General features: G+C 43.2%; 1 protein-coding gene across 5 annotated transcripts in view; it reads left to right on the plus strand.

The window, feature by feature from the left end:
* Positions 1-16977, plus strand: part of sh3pxd2aa (SH3 and PX domains 2Aa) — a 151797-nt gene that overhangs the window by 32764 nt on the left and 102056 nt on the right. For all 5 annotated transcript variants that reach the window (XM_039797176.1, XM_039797182.1, XM_039797190.1 and 2 more), the window contains exons 3-4: positions 11979-12054; positions 16231-16307. In XM_039797176.1, the coding sequence (XP_039653110.1) occupies positions 11979-12054; positions 16231-16307 (153 nt within the window). The remainder of the gene's footprint in view (positions 1-11978; positions 12055-16230; positions 16308-16977) is intronic.

The following is a 16977-nucleotide window of genomic DNA, read 5'->3' on the forward strand; positions in this document are numbered from 1 at the left end:
AGCAAGTTTTCCCTGGCTTATCAGCCACAACCTGCACGTTCCTGGGGTCAAGTGCATTATATGTTAGGCTGTTTTGCATGCATGCATTTTTCATGTTAGTCTGTGCAAATGTGTGTGTGTGTGGGTGGATGGGTGGATGGGTGTACAGTTGAAACCAGATATTTACATACACTTCAAAAAAAACCACAAAAACATTTATTTCTTTACTGTCATACATTAAATCAGAGTAAACTTTTTCTGTTTTAGATCAATACATATTAACATTTTTTTTTGCATTTGTTAAATGTCAGAATCGAGCGAGGGAGAATTTCTTTGTATTTTTTTTTATCACTTTCATCAAAGTCAGAAGTATACATACACTTCCTTAGTATTTGGTAGAATTGCCCCGAAACTGTTTCACTTGGGCCAAACGTTTTGGGTATCCTTCCACAAGCTTTCTACAATAGTTTGCTGGAATTTTGGCCCACTCCTCTTGACAGAACTGGTGTAACTGGGTAAGGTTTTTAGGCCTTCTTGCTCGCACTCGCCTTTTCAGTGCCGCCCACAAATGTTATATGGGATTGAGATCAGGGCTTTGTGATGGCCACTCCAATACCTTGACTTTGTTGTCCTTAAGCCACTTTGTAACTAATTTGGAGGTATGCTTGGGGTCATTGTCCATTTGGAAGACCTATTTGCGCTCAAGCTTTAACTTCCTGGCTGATGTCTTCAGATGTTGCTACAATATATCCACAAAATTTTCTTTTCTCATGGTGCAATCTATTTTGTGAAGTGCACCAGTCCCTTCTGCAGAAAAGCAGCCCCACAACATTATACTACCATCCCCATACTTCACAGTTGGGATGGTGTTCTGAGGCTTCAAAGCTTCGCCCTTTTTCCTCCAAATATACCGTTTATCATTATGGCCAATTTTTTGTTTCGTCAGACCACAGGACATGTCTCCAGAAATTACGATTTTTGTCCCCATGTGCAGTTGCAAACTGTAGTCTGCCTTTTTTATGGTGGTTTTGAAGTAATGGCTTTCTTCTCCCAGAGTAACCTTTTAGCTCATGGTGGTACAGGACTCGTTTACTGTGGATAATGACACTGTCTTACCAGTTTCAGCTAGCATCTTCACAAGGTCTTTTGCTGTTGTCCTGGGATTGATTCGCACATTTCGCACCAAAAAACGTTCCTCTCTGGGACTCAGAATCCGCCTCCTTCCTGAGCGGTATGATTGTTGTACATTCCCATGTTTTTTATACTTTCGTATTATTGTCTGAACAGATGAACGTGGGACCTTCAGGCATCTGGAAATTGCACCTAATGATAAGCCACACTTGTAGAGGTCCACAATTCTTTTCCTGATGTCTTGGTTGATTTCTCTTGATTTTCCCATGATGTCAAAGAAAGAGGCTCTGTGTTTGAGTTGTGCCTTTATATGCATCCACAGTTCTGTCAAGAGGAGTGGGCCAAAATTCCAGCAAACTATTGTAGAAAGCTTGTGGAAGGATACCCAAAACGTTTGGCCCAAGTGAAACAGTTTCGGGGCAATTCTACCAAATACTAAGGAAGTGTATGTATACTTCTGACTTTGATGAAAGTGATAAAAAAAATACAGAAGAATTCTCCCTCGCTCGATTCTGACATTTAACAAATGCCTAAAATATGTTAATATGTATAAAAGTTTACTCTGATTTAATGTATGACAGTAAAGAAATAAATGTTTATATGGTTTTTTTTAAGTGTATGTAAATATCTGGTTTCAACTGTATGCGTGATATGCATTAGGCCTACTCTTTCTATTACATGATGATCCAATGGTGATCCAATTCCCCCTCCATCTCAGTCGGATTGCTTTATATACTATAGTATTATAGTAATGAAATCCCTTCAACACACCACTGTACCATTTACAATTTGAAGTTAGCCTCTACAGAGTGACCTAGGCCCCTAGGAAGTGCGTCAGGCTTGGAAATTGAACATAGTCGCCAAACGGTGATGGTCTTTTCCCCATAGACTTACATGGCGAAGGAAATGTCTGTAAATCAGTGGATACATTTTAATCCCGCGAAATGACTCGTTTCACTATCAGAATTTGATTCATTCGGCCCGATAACATTCAGAAAGTCTAGAAGAGCTGCACGCATAAATCATTTAATCCCCATTCAAGTTAGCGTAGTGCTAAACCGGAATTAGCCAGCTTGGCCGGCGGAGGTCTCTAGTGTGCCTGCTCTATGGACCGCACAATGCCGAAGCAGTGCAGATCATCCGGGTCATTTTTGGCTCCATACGTAAATGGGGTGACCCCTGTGCAATTAGTTTTGTCCAAATAAAGAAACGCCATAAAACGTACGACTGCAAACCAACCAAAAATAACATCCACCCAAATTATCACTACAAAATATGACAAAGAACTGAAATGCAAAAAAAAAATGTATGCATCCAAAATGACTGTTTTAGCAGGACAGTGTTGCTCAAAATGAACCAGTTTAGGAAAAAGATGGTCCCAAACTACAAAACCAAGCTCACAACAGTCAGTTTTTTTTTTTTAAATCAATAAAGCTCTCTTTTAACCTTGACCTTGTCTCCTTGTCATTGAGTAACATGAATAACATAATGAAATGACAAGGGAAAACAGCTACGTTTAAATCACATTTTTCCTCCAAATTAGTTTCCAGTGTTTTGTCTTTCTCTTTCATGCTTTTACTTCCCTCAGCCCACTCATGGTTATATTCCAAACCTCACTTCTCTTTTTTCCTTCCACGCCCTTATAAGTGTGTTCCATGGAGTGCGTTAAGCACCTATTTTCTCTCTCACACACACACACACACACACACACACACACACACACACACACACACACACACACACACACACACACACACACACACACACACACACACAGGGAGGGCACTGCCATCCGATTCACCCCTTCTGGGAGAGACTGAGGTTTGGCCACTCTGCCCAAGGTTTGTCCTGGCTGTCAGCATGGAAACTCTTGAGTCGCCAGCATGGCTAAATTAGGTCCTACGCTACTCTGTTAGCACTGAACCCTGGCACAGGTGAGAGCCCTTCCTCTCTGCCTCTGCCTGTATAGTGAACTGTAAGTTGGCTGGCCTACTTACAAATGAAGCAGCGTGTGTGTGTAAGCCAACACTGTTCCTTTTCCTCAGATTGAGGTTGCGGCTGCTCTGGAAAGCGAAGCTGTTGTTCGGTTGCTCGGGCAGAACTCAGCCAATCAGCTGAGGTAGTGAATGGCCTGAAAATGCCACTGGAACATTTAGCCAGAGCTTAAATATGAAGAGCGGTTAAAAACTGGCCACTAATAAAGGGCACAGCTCATAGGGTAAAATGATCGGTTCTTCTTTGTTTAAATTGAATCGTGGTTGGCTCTGTTCTTGTTTCTTATCCCTTGAAATCTGCAATTTATTATGAGCTAAATATATAATGATATAAATAAAGTCATCTGTGGCCTAAAAGCCTGTAAATTACAGCACGTGAGGCTCATTTTTCATTCTCTTCTCCCCTTGTTTGCCCACTGAACCTATTCTGTCTTCCAAGGTTTCCTCACAGCTTATGCTGTTTTATTTCTTAGATTAATGCATTTTTAATGACTGTGTGTGTGTGAGTAGAGCATCTACTTCCACACCACCTCTGCTGAACTCCACTGGGAGATGGAGAGAGGCGTATGGATTGTTCCAGTGGTTTGAAAACTCTGCATTTTCCTGCCAAGGTTCTTCTCCAGCAGGCGAAGTTTAGCTCTGACACAGGGGTAACACAATTGACACAATCACAAACTGGCTCACGGGTCTTTCATTTGTTTCAGTGTGAGCGCTTGGATGAAATTAAATGATTCCGTTTTTAAATCATTCATCAGCACCCTAGCATCCTGAACCCTAAAATTGAAAGTATAATTAAAAAGGTGATTACAAACAGTTTGGAAAGGATTCAGTCAATTAGTCTGTCAACGGAAAAAATAAAGTGCCCACGATTTTGACAATCGGATTTATTATTGTGCATTTATCAAGCAAAAATGTCAAGTATTTGCTGGTTTCTACTTTCTTTAAATGTGGGAATTTGTTGCACTTCTCTGATTAATTTCATTGCAAATTGAATATAGTTGGCTTTTGGACTCATCGACAAAACAAGCAATTAAGACATAAATCTGGTTTCTACTTTTTTAAGTGTGGGAATTTCTTGCTCTTCTCTGATTCATTTCATTGCAAATTAAATATCATTGGCTTTTGGACTCTTTGAAAAAAAGAGCAATTAAAAGATAAATTCCTTCCTTTGAGCTTTGGGGAATTCTTCTTCTTCTTCTTCTTCTTCTTCTTCTTCTTCAGCATTTAACGGCAGACTAGAACATTTATAACGCTAGGAGTATATAGTGCCCCTGTCAGGTCCGGAAGGATTGCATCCCCCGATAATTTTGGTAACGACTTGGTACCGAAGTACCGGTTCTCATGACATCCCTTGATGGCACCATGTTTTAAGATAAACTGGGATTCCGGTTCAGCCCCAGGAGAAAAAGGGATCCCATTCCATCAAGGGTGTTTCCCGGTCAAAGCCCATCCCCGGAGCCTTGTTCCAGAGGCCACAGCAGGCTCTGTTGCCTGAGATTGGGGAGTGACAAATGAGAGACTGTGGACGGACAGAAGTTACCACATCCCTGCACCTGTTGTCTTATTGAAACTAAACGGAGCCTGAGTTGCCACATGGGGCATAACACCCCACAGTGTTGGAACAGAGCTGAAATTCTTAGACAAATCCAACCCCCACGCTACTCCCACACATGCATTCACTGCATAGAAGCATGCAGGATATCATGTTCCATCCAAATATAATGTGCCAACCACGGACAGTGATTTGTCCAGATCTGGTGCCAGGGTGCCAGTTTATATTTAGAGGCACAACTGTGAGTGATTGTGGCTGAAAAGGAACGCGCCTCAAGTCCATCTGAGACATCTGTGTCTCTGAAACTGAATACTGCCGGGCGCTAATGCATGCTGAGACTTGATTCAATGCGCTCCATTAGTTTCTTCCCTGCTGTCTTTAGGATTTTAACTGTACTAAGAAAGATAAAGAAAGTAAAGTTGGATTAGAGATATATTCCTCACGTGTCGAAGATTTCTGCTAGATTTTCCTTCCTGAGCTTGTGTTCATCAAGATGAAATACGGGTCAGAGAGACAAGGGGGGGGGAGTAAAAGTGAGAGGAAACAACATGTTTACATCCTGGAGACTGGCTATGTGTTGGCTTTACCATTAACTGTATGCTTGCTTCTAGAACTGCAAAGATTAATCGACTAGTTGTCAACCATTAAATTAATCGCCAACTATTTGATAATGGATTCATCGGTTTTAGTCATTTTTATAACAAAAAAGTAAAATGTATCAGATTGCAGCTTCTTAAATGTGTATATTTTCTAGTTTCTTCTCTCCTCTGTGACAGTAAACTGAATACTTTTGAGTTGTGGACAAAACAAGACATTTGAGGACGTCCTCTTGGGATTTTGGAAACACTGAGCCACATTTTCAACGTTTTCTGACATTGTATAGACCACACAACTAATCGAGAATCGACAATGAAAATAATTAGTTGCAGCCCAACTTGCTCCCAGAAATCCAGACACAAGTGGAGCAGCAAGTGCAATGACCTCATCATGTCTTGCGGTGACACCAGTGAGAACAAGCTTGCTGAACCTGTGGACTTGCTTGCTATCACCATGTTGCCATGGAAATGGCGCAAATATCACATGGCTGCCTTGAATGTAAGAATCGACCAATACTGTTTTTTCAAGGCCGATACAAATTATTAGTAGTTAATGCAACCGATAACCGATATTTGGAACCAATATGCATTTACAGTGAAAATATAATCTTTAGGTCAAAATTTAAATGTTGGAATGTTACACAAACATAAACACTTTGTTTAAATGCTTCAAAGGTCCCATGACATGGTGCTCTTTGGATGCTTTTATATAGACCTTAGTGGTCCCCTAATACTGTATCTGAAGTCTCTTTTATATAGACCTTAGTGGTCCCCTAATACTGTATCTGAAGTCTCTTTTATATAGACCTTAGTGGTCCCCTAATACTGTATCTGAAGTCTCTTTTATATAGACCTTAGTGGTCCCCTAATACTGTATCTGAAGTCTCTTTTATATAGGCCTTAGTGGTCCCCTAATACTGTATCTGAAGTCTCTTTTATATAGACCTTAGTGGTCCCCTAATACTGTATCTGAAGTCTCTATTATATAGACCTTAGTGGTCCCCTAATACTGTATCTGAAATTCAGCCTTGGTGCAGAATTACAGCCACTAGAGCCAGTCCCACAATGAGCTTTCCTTAGGATGTGCCATTTCTGTGTCTGTAGCTATTGAGGAGGAAAGAGGGGGGGCAAGGTGGAGGGTGGGGGTGTGGCCTTGACCAACTGCCACTTTGCTTGTTTGAAAGCCATGATGTCTCTCTCTCTCTCATGGGCGGGCCAAATTCTCTGGTCGGGCAAAGCGGAGAAAGGGGAGGTAACCTTTCCCCTTATGACCTCATAAGGAGAAGATTCCAGATCGGCCCATCTGAGCTTTCATTTTCTCAAAGGCAGAGCAGGATACCCAGGGCTCGGTTTACACTAGGGCTTTGACTTTTGCCCAAAAATCATATTCGAAGTTCGTTTGTATATTAATATTAATATTCGAATATTTATTAATAATATTTTGACCATTAAATGCCTTCAGTTTAAAAAAAAAATTAAAAGTCAGACCCTGGATTAAACACAAACAGCATGCTTTCGACAGGAAGTTCGGAGCTTTCACCGTAGCCTACGTAAGTGGTCTGATGTTTATACTCGTGTGCTGGTGTGTGCGTCGAGCCAGTGTGTGTGGGCGGTGTTGCCAACTTAGCGAGTTTTTTTTCACAAAAGCAACTGAGGAGCAGCCCCCCCTCCCCTCTGTGCTCTCTCCTCATGTGCAGCAGCACTGAGCAGGCAGGTAGGAAGGGGAGAAGGGACAGGGTGCGGCGCCGGTGTAGGTAGGAGAGACAGCGGAACGCGACGGGAGAAAGACGCCGCTGATCTGGCCTGGCCCTGGGCCAGCCTGCCTTCTTTGAGAATTAGGGGGGGATGCACCGCTACTGAGCCACGGCCGAGAGACGTGCGTCGCCGCGACGTGTAGTTACATTTTGAAATGCGTGAAAAAGCCTCGGAATCTGAACTGAAAACGTTTACAAGCAAACTCATAAAAATAATGCCCATAACAGGTTCGAATATTAAGGGCTGGCTAATATTCGTTCGAATATCATTATTTTTTTAAATATTCGAATGATATTCGAATAACGAAGTTCGGAGTCAAAGCCCTAGTTTACACCTATCGCCATTTCTAGCCACTGGGGGACCATAGGCAGGCTGGGGGAACGCACATTAATGTTCTAAAAAAAACTCAAAGTGAAATTTCTATGCCATGGGACCTTTTTAAGTGATTATTTAATGAATGAGAAACTTTGTACATAACAGAGTCAGATAGTGTTGTGGGCGGGACATTAATTAAGACTCAGTGGTGAGTGAAACTGAAGCAGAGGGACAGACACAGCTGTAGCAGAGCCAAAGTAGAACACTTTTTAATTCATTAACTTTATCGGTTAAACGCTGATGCAGATAATCTGCAAACTGCCAAAAAAATGGCCCTATAATCAGCCAGGGCCGATAATCGGGCTATCCCTGGTTGAATGTGTGTGTGTTTGTTTCCATTCCGTTCGGTTCCACTACTGCAAAGCCCGGGGTATACCCTCACAGTCATATGACTACCAACAGGAAGTGAGGCATCAATCCACTGCACAATAACAGTATGGCAACCCCACAAGTTTATTCCAAATGCCTCTTGCAGTTCCTTATATGGAGGCTCTATTCTTAGCACATGTGCCTGATATAAAGAAGGAGCTGCTGTTGGTCCCATTCTGAGCACAGTCCAACCCTGGCCCTGTTGTCAGTTGTTCCTCTGTCTGTACATGTTTCAAGGTTCTGGAACTGGAACTAAGAAAAAAGGGCTTTATGGATTATACTGTATATTGCACTTTGAAGGAGTATTGTTCTTGAAGTAGATGTTGCTTAGTTAGTTATTTTCTAAGTATTTTGGTGACTTGGTCTGTCAGGAAATAGTTTAAATTGACCCAAAACGAGTGCTGAAAGGTTTGGCGGTTAATCAGTTCTTCTGCAGCAGCGCTTAACATTATTTGATACCAGCTTTTGCAGCTTATATCAATGTTAGTCTGTACGTCTCCGACGTTTCATTTCCGGGATTGTTCAGGTGCCGCCGGAAATTCCGCCTGATGTCCTTAATTTTGGGCCGGATGTCCCTCACCTTCCGCTTTCTTTGTGTTGCCGTTCTAAACTCCGGTGGATTTCTGAGGACTATGGTTAACTGCTCCTCAGATCTCTGCAGGGTAAATCCAGACAGCTAGCTAGACTATCTGTCCAATCTGAGTTTTCTGTTGCACGACTAAAACAACCTTTGAACGTACACATGTTCCACCAAAACAAGTTCCTTCCCGAGGCTATTTTGCAGAGGCACCGTTGCTCCGTCCGGCGCTTGTGATTGGTTTAAAGAAATGCCAATAAACCAGAGCACATTTTTCTCCCATCCTGGAATGCTGTGTGGACTAGCCAGACCCTCTTCCGCAGCCCTGTGGAGGAGGGTCTGTTGTTTGGACAAAACAAGCTATTTCTCAATTTCAATATGATCAATACCTGAACAGATCTTAAAGTGTAGACACATATAGCCGACGGCCGACCGTTGACAGAAAACCCCGTCGATATGATCAGTCGCGTCCCCGAGGTCCAAAAAACTGCCACAGGACAGACCAAAAAGACGAGAGGAGACGAGACGTAATACATCTCTATAACAGCAGGCGGCGCTAATCTGTAATGTTGCCCAAGAAATGAAAACCGGCAGCTGATTGGACGAACGCGTCACATGGGTTTGTTTTCTCCAGAAATTCAAAGCCAGACCGTCACGGCGGCCGTTCAGAATACGATCTCATATTGTACTAAAATAGTTCACTGAAACGTGTTTCTGAAAACATTTTAAGTGAGAAATAGGCCGTGCAGTTCCTGAATCTGTCTTCATTTCAGCTCAACAAAAGGTCAGTTTAAAAGATTTTCATCAGATTTTGAGAGACTCTAGTCACCTCATCCCGCTCGTCATTTCCGGGTGAGTCCAGACTTCCCTGCCGCCGACCGAACATGTCAGGTCGGCCAAAATGAACGCCGACAGCCCCCCAGACGGACAACGGCACGGGACACACCGAACTGATTTGAGTCACTGACCTCGCCAGACTGTCCCACGGCCGATAATCGGCCCTTAGAGGCCTCACTACATCACCCAGTCCTCGGGTCCCTTTTGGATCGGGTCCAAAATTGAAAAGAAAGAGCCCAAACAATCGAGTGGGAGCAGATTAATGAATACTTAACATCCAAATACTATCTGATGAGATCTGATTGGTATCAGTTATGCAACCAAAAAGAATGAACTATGAACTATGATTTGACCCTTGCAGTATTGCATTTCCTTTTCAATGTTTTAGGCTAATGCTGTTATTCTGAACAATGTAATGAAGGTGTAATGTGTAAGAGCTTTGCAGAAAAGCTTAAGTATGAATTGGACGGTATAGTAAACATTACATCATAGTCATCTGTACTCACTCTGACAAGAGATAAAAGAACCTCTTGTCTTGTCTTTTTTTTTTTTTTACCTGACTCCCAACATTTACACCAGTGGTCCAGAGCTGTGCAGCATCATCCAATCACATCCCTTCACAACTCTTCTTCACACTCTCTCTGTGCTGGTTACCAAGGAGACAGTGAAGTGAAGTCTGGGAAGTGGAGCAAGGGTTTGGCGAGAGTGTTTAAAAAAAAAAAAAAAAAATCTTTTATTTCTTTTTATTTATTTATTTCTCTGTTGACATCCTGGGAATGGAATTTTACCACCTGGACTAATGATGTAATGATTGTGTGTTTATCATATTACAAGTTAGGAAAGCAAGACACAAGTGCTGAGCGTTTCTTGACTAGGTAAAAGAGCGTTCTTGACGCAGGCTCTGCAACCTGAGTCCCGCCTGTTCTCACCATTTTGTCTTTTTGTGATCCCACCATTCCTGGCGGGATGGGAGCACGCTTACCCTTGCCAGGAATTTGTCGGCAGCGCCAGGAAAGCATGCATTTTAGGGCGCGCTTTAACCAACCGGAGACTGTTTCAAATAATGAGTTGACATTGATCCAAGTGGGTCAGTTCGACTGGACTAGTAGTCTAAGAATGAGGACGAGAGGAGGGGTGGGGGTGGGGGTGGGGGGGAAGGGGGGGGGGTGGATTTGCTAACTCGCTAAACATGTTAACTCTGGGGAAAAAGATCGCTGATTAAAAAAAAAAAGTCAGCTGATTGAAGACGACAAGGGCCGGGAGCTTACATGTCAAGAGGTGCGGGGTGGGGGTGGCGGACTGGGAGACAGACCATGAATCTGGATAGTGACCTGTGTGGCATCGACTCTCTCTCCTGGTGTCCTCTGACTCTCCACCCAAGTGGAACCGGTTAAAAAGGAAGACAGGAGTTCAATAGAGAGGTGCATTCAGTTTGACAGATGGCCAGAACGAACTGGATCTAGGGACGGATGTGTCAGAAGGGGGTATTGGGGATTATTTGACTGTGTGTGTGTGTGTGTGTGTGTGTGTGTGTGTGTGTGTGTGTGTGTGTGTGTGTGTGTGTGTGTGTGTGTGTGTTGTGCGTGTGTGTGTGTGTGTGTGTGTGTCTAGATCTCAATACTAGATATTGTGAAGCCCCACCAAGCTGTTTGCTCCCTTAGTTCCCCAGAGTCTTTTACAGCCCTCCACCATCTGATACAGATACAATCTTTCTCTTCTCTTCTCTTCTCTTCTCTCCATTCTCTTCTCTTCTCTTCTCTTCTCTTCTCTTCTCTTCTCTTCTCTTCTCTTCTCTCCACCCCCCCTACGCATTACTGTAGGAAACAGATTGCTGCATTGCTGTACAGTACGTCTGCTAGCCCTCTGCATCTCTCCTCTGCTTTGCTTTTACTTTCCTTCTAATCCCTCTCTTGAATGATTTATTTGAAGGGTGACACTGGGTAAACACAATAGGGCTTACACACTCATCTACACCCCACACACCCCCGACCTCCGCTGCATCTCTCTTACTCTCTCTCTCTCTCTGCCCCCCTCTTCTCTTTCTCTTTCCCTGCTTTATCTCTACCTTCTCTCTGTTTCTCTCTTTCTCTCCATCCTCCCTCACTCTCTTTCTCTCTGCCTGCCCTGCACCCTCAGCTCCAGTGTCAGCACTTCTCCTCCCACCATGTTCGTGTCGCTGTGCGTTAGGAATAAATCAGAGCTTGTTTGACTCCTGTGAGCCCCACATCTCACCGGGCCACAGCTGCTCTGCGTCCTTTCGGACCAAAGATTAATTTAATCTTTAGAAGATGTGTGATATGCTCATGTGGGGATTAAGTGCATATGAAGGGTGCCACCCCCAAAATGATGTTACTTGATGTTTACTAGTAAAAAAAAAAAAAAGAGTAAAGAATGTCCACGTGAGTCTTTCTTGCCGTATAAAAAAACACCTGACATAAGCTAAACATCAAATTAAAGGAATACTAAGCATGTTGTTTTCTTTCTGAGAGTAAAATAAAACATTCATGTCTGTGCATTAAGTAGGAATCTGGTGTGCTAGCTAGCTTAGCACAAAGACTACTAACAGGGGAAATAGCTAGCCTGGTTCTGTACAAAACAGTGTTGTTAAAAATGTGTATTCAGTGCTGCAAGGAATATTCTTGAACTTCGAAAAGAGGCTAGGCTAACTGTGTTTATGCTACGCTAATTTTCACCTGGCTCCAGCTCATTAGACTTGATATTGATCTTATTATCTCACTTTCGGAAAGAAAGCACATATATTATATGTTGATGCCATATGAATAAAATAGTTGTCTCTCCTCTTGTTTCCCTAGATGCAGATACTTGACAAGTTCCCAATTGAGGGAGGGCAGAAAGACCCAAAGAAGAGGATCATCCCATTTCTCCCAGGTAATAGCCTGCTCCAGAGCTCCAGTTATCTGAACAGGCTCCCATATTAATAATGTATGGCTGGCACTCGCGGAGGCATCAATATGAGCTGGTTACTGATGCCTGCCTGTGCTGCTTGTGTGTGTATGTATGGACAGATATGTGTGTTACAGTGTTTCTGCTGACAAGGCACTCCCTGTGACTTTCAAATCATAGCTGTGTTTGCATGTTGGTATGTCCATTTTTTTGTTTAGTTTTGAGGACATTTTTGGAACAATTTGAATTGTGTGTGTTTCTAACAGAGGTTATAAATGCATTTGGTAAATTGATTAAATATCCAGTGTGTGTTTGTGTGTGTGTGTGTGTGTGTGTGTGTATCTGTGTGTGGCCCTTCGAGTGTGCGCGCGTGTGTGTGTGTATCCATAGTATTGATTTGAGTCATGCCACATGTGTGTCTCTCCTGCTGTAAGCCATCGGCTGACATTCAGGCTCATGGCGACCTACAGTGTGGCAGTGATCGATGACGGTGTTTGTGGCAGTTCAGTGTCCGGGGCAGAAGGGCTGATAGTGATTCTGCTAATCATACCGATGTCTTGTGTGCGAGTGCGTGTGAGTGTGTCTGTGTACACCGGTATGTTTGTCATGCAGACTTTTGTCTAATTTGGGAATAACATGCTCCAGTCTGTTTTAGTGCAATTTATTTTAGGAATCGCTCTGTTTAAGCCCTGTGGCCAACACATCTACTGTAAATGCTCTCCATCTCCCCTCAAGCCCTCCTCCTCTTCTGAGTCTCTCTCTCTCTCTCTCTCTCTCTCTCTCTCTCTCTCTCTCTCTCTCTCTCTCTCTCTCTCTCTCTCGCTCTCGCTGACACACACTCACTAGTCTTGCATTGCCAGACCAATCTCCACAGCGCTGTAGAGCAAGGTCTGGCACCTCCACGGATACATTCCTGGATAGGAGAAGAAAAAAAACGCTCTGGGTTGTTTGCATTTCTTTAAACCAATCACAATCGTCCTTGGCGGCGCTAAGCTCTGGACGCAGCAACGGCGGCTCTGCAAAATAGTCTCGGGGAAGGAACTTGATTTGGTGGAACATTTGCACCCTGCAAAAGAAAAACGCCACATACAATATTAAATGAAGTTAACTGTTCACACAATACAGTAACGTGAGCTATTTAAATTAGCTGGATACATGGTTAAATGTCATATTGCTCTTACCAGTGTATCTCCGTGTGTACTTCGTTTACAGCAATCCCGCCAATCGGTCCCAAAACGTCCCAGTTAGAGAGGAAATGCCTTAAACATATTCTTTGTAAATCTTTACAGCCATTTCCCAAAAGAACCAAGCAGACCTGCTTTGTTGCACGATCCAAATTTTCTTTCAAAACTTGCCATTTTCAGCGTGCAGCTTGCTAGCTCAAAGTTTACATCATACACCAGAATGTTCCGGCAATTATCCAGTAAATGAACTCGATCCAGACTACACAAACATAACCAATTTGCAAACCAACTAAACATCCACCATTACATCTTGTCTATGAAGCCAGTGGCACCAGGTGCATGCAACATTATTGACTGCCTGCGTTTGGTTGAGGAGAAACTCCTCTACACTTGCTGTAGCACAATGTAGAATTCAATAAACCGCCCTCAGTCACCATCAGTGGTGGAAGAAGTACTCAGATCTTTTTTTTTTCTTAAAGGTGCTGTAGGTAGGATTGGGAAGATCCAGGACTTAGCCCAAAAATTTTAACATCAACAACTTCTCAGTCCCTCCCCCCCTTTTCGGCTAAAGCCCAAAACGGTCTCCTAAGCCCCTCCCCCCAAAAGGGAGAATGAATGCGTATGCATGAGCAGTGATTGACACGCAGTTAGTGGTCAGTGGGCTTATTTGCTAGCTAACCTTAGGAAAAATCCAGCATATAGACGGTACCTTAGAGCAACGTTACGTGAAACAGGTGATTTAACGTCCCTGCTCATTTACATACAGTTTAACAACAAAACTAAATGCTGAGGGAACATTCCTATGTTTTTTCATGTTGGTTTTGCGCAGTATGCCTATGCACCCCCACTAAGCTGGAAAAAGTTTTAAACAGTAAGTGAATACAGCGTGTCGGGGGAATACAACGTCTACTACAGCGGGGGGGGGGCAAAGGCAGAGGGACCGCAGGGTTAGCTAACGTTAGCTGTTCCCAGACAACTGAGTTGGTTTTGCCTTTTTTTGCTCACCAAACGCTGCTGCCATCTTTACTCGCGCTGAGTTTTTAAATTCCAGCGGATGATATGCACACGACTTGCCTCCCTGACTGGCTGCGGGAGGGGCGGATGCGCGCGTGCGCGTGTCATTCAGAACACAAGACAAAATAAGAGTCCATCCATCCATCCATCTTCGTCCGCTTATCCGGTATCGGAATCCCATTTCCGACCCCAGCGGTTCCTCCCACAGGTGGTGGGCCCATGGGATGGAGAGGGAGTTGCCACGTTGCTTCTTCGGGCTGTGCCCGACCGGGCTCCGTGGCAAACCCGGCCACCAGGCGCTCGCTGAAAATAAGAGTGTTCTTGCAAAACAGAACATGGCAAAATAATCGTTTTTTTCTCGATTATACTATTTTGGTGATCGTTGGGAGCCGAAATTGAAATCTAAATTCAATTAATTGCACAGCCCTAGTACACGTACCTCAAAATTGTACTTAAGTACATTACTTGGGTGATTGTACCTAGTTACTTTCCACCACTGATCATCATCAGTAATATTCTCCCTGGCCTCACCTTCATTCTGTCCTCACTTAAAGGCAAGCAGTGACAACATGAGGACGAGCAATGCTAATGCACTGATAGCACATTTGCTTGGAATGATCAGGTTTCAGCGGGTCATTTAAGGCAGACCTGTACTTGTCAGAAAGCCCCGATGGTAATTTAAAAACTAATATTTATCATATTGCACAAGTACAGCTCCTTAAATAGAACACCCAAACGAGCTGATCGTGCAAGAAACACTCTCATCATCATGTTACACTTTTGAAACAGAATGCAGTGCTTACATTTTGATTGTAGGGGGTTAGGCTCGTTAGTTGGTTACACTTTAATGTTCCCCCAGAGTGGGATGGAAGGAGGGCCTAAAATGCGTGACCCATGTGCGTATAAATCCTGTTTGTTATTTTGAAAGCCATGTCACAGGCAGAGGTCATGGAATCCATAGGGGGACAGCTGGGGCCTTGAGTGTGGGACTGAGATTGCTTTGGCCATGAGGGATCACCTCCACATATTACTGACATCTACTGCTCGGCTAGGGTATTACATGAAGAGTCAGCACTGCTAAATCCCCTTACAGTAGGGCTGCACAATATGTATTGTTGTTTTTTTTATCGCAATATCAACCGGCGCAATAAACACATCGCAAAAGGCTGCCACACATCGGGGAAGACTCTCTTCACTTGTGTTGGTAGAAAGAAAATATCTGTAGAAAACTGCACTTTAAAATGTAAACAAAAACTGTCGTCCCTTTTTAGTGGTGCCTCTGTCAATGTTCCATTTGTTCAATAAAAGAATGTTGGAAATGATTTCCTTTCATGTGTTTTGAATTCAACAAGCAATTTGTTGTATTCTAGCAGAATACTGGAAGCAGCAGAAAGGCAGAACTGAGCACACTTGGATATCTGTTTATCTGTCGCACGTAATTATTCAACAATAATAATCACATATTTTCCTCATGTCGTGCTAGAGCTGGGCAATATATCGATATTATATCGATATCGTGATATGAGACTAGATATCGTCTTACATTTTGGATATCGTAATATCGTAATATGGCATAAGTGTTGTCTTTTCCTGGTTTTAAAGGCTGCACTACAGTAAAGTCATATAATTTTCTGAACTTACCAGACTGTTGTAACTGTTCTATTATTTGCCTTTACCCACTGAATCATTATATCCACATTACTGATGATTATTTATCTAAAATCTCATTGTGTAAATATTTTGTGAAAGCACCAATAGTCAACACAACAATATCGTTGCGGTGTCGATATCGAGGTATTTGGTCAAAAATATCGTTCTATTTGATTTTGTCCATATCGCCCAGCCCTATGTCGTGCAGCCCTACCTTACAGCTGTTGTATTTTATCATCACACTTTTCCTGTCTTTGACTTCACCTCCTCCCACATTTTCATGTTTTTCCTTTCTCCTTTTCCTCCCCTCCAGGCAAAATCCTGTTCCGGAGGAGTCATGTGCGAGACGTGGCCATGAAGCGGCTGCGTTTCATCGACGACTACTGCAGGGTAAAGAGGCCTTTTACTGTAAACATCCGTCAGTCCCCATCTGACTGCGGGGAATGTCCCCCAGCCTGTGAGGGGTCAAAGGTCACGGCCCATACCGTCCTTTCACATACTTTTAAATATGGCACGTGGGACTTGGAAACAATTGTGGACAGGGAAAAGTTTCCTCGCAGTGAAGAGCTGGGCATCTCAGCTATTCTGAGAAGTCTGAAGAGTCCGTAATGTGCTCTGACACCGTTTTCTGAGGCTACGAAGGACTCAGCTTGATGGGGAAATGTTACAGACAAACTTTGAGCTCTTCCCATTATTTCAAAGTCACACTCACTAACGACCATATCCCCTGATACACTAAATAAAGAAAGTTCCCGTCCAAATAAAGATGCCTTCCCAAAGGAAAAAAGAAACCTTGAAAGCATCATTCTCTTGTTCAAGGGAGATTCGCCTTATCACGTCCTGTTCCCTCTCTTATTAGTTTTTTTGAATTTATGCCGGATTCAGATCCTTTCCTCCGTCATGCCCTCCCCACTTCCTTCCTTCCCCTTGGCACAAAGCCACACTAGCAGTAGGAAGAGCGCTCATAAAATCAAATATGAGCTCTTGTGTTTGTCCCTACACACACAATTAGGGAGCAGTGTCGTTGGCCTGCATTAGGAAAGGTTAGCCACATATCAGC

This window comes from Perca fluviatilis, chromosome 1 (assembly GCF_010015445.1).
Source record: "Perca fluviatilis chromosome 1, GENO_Pfluv_1.0, whole genome shotgun sequence".
Lineage (NCBI taxonomy): Eukaryota > Metazoa > Chordata > Actinopteri > Perciformes > Percidae > Perca > Perca fluviatilis.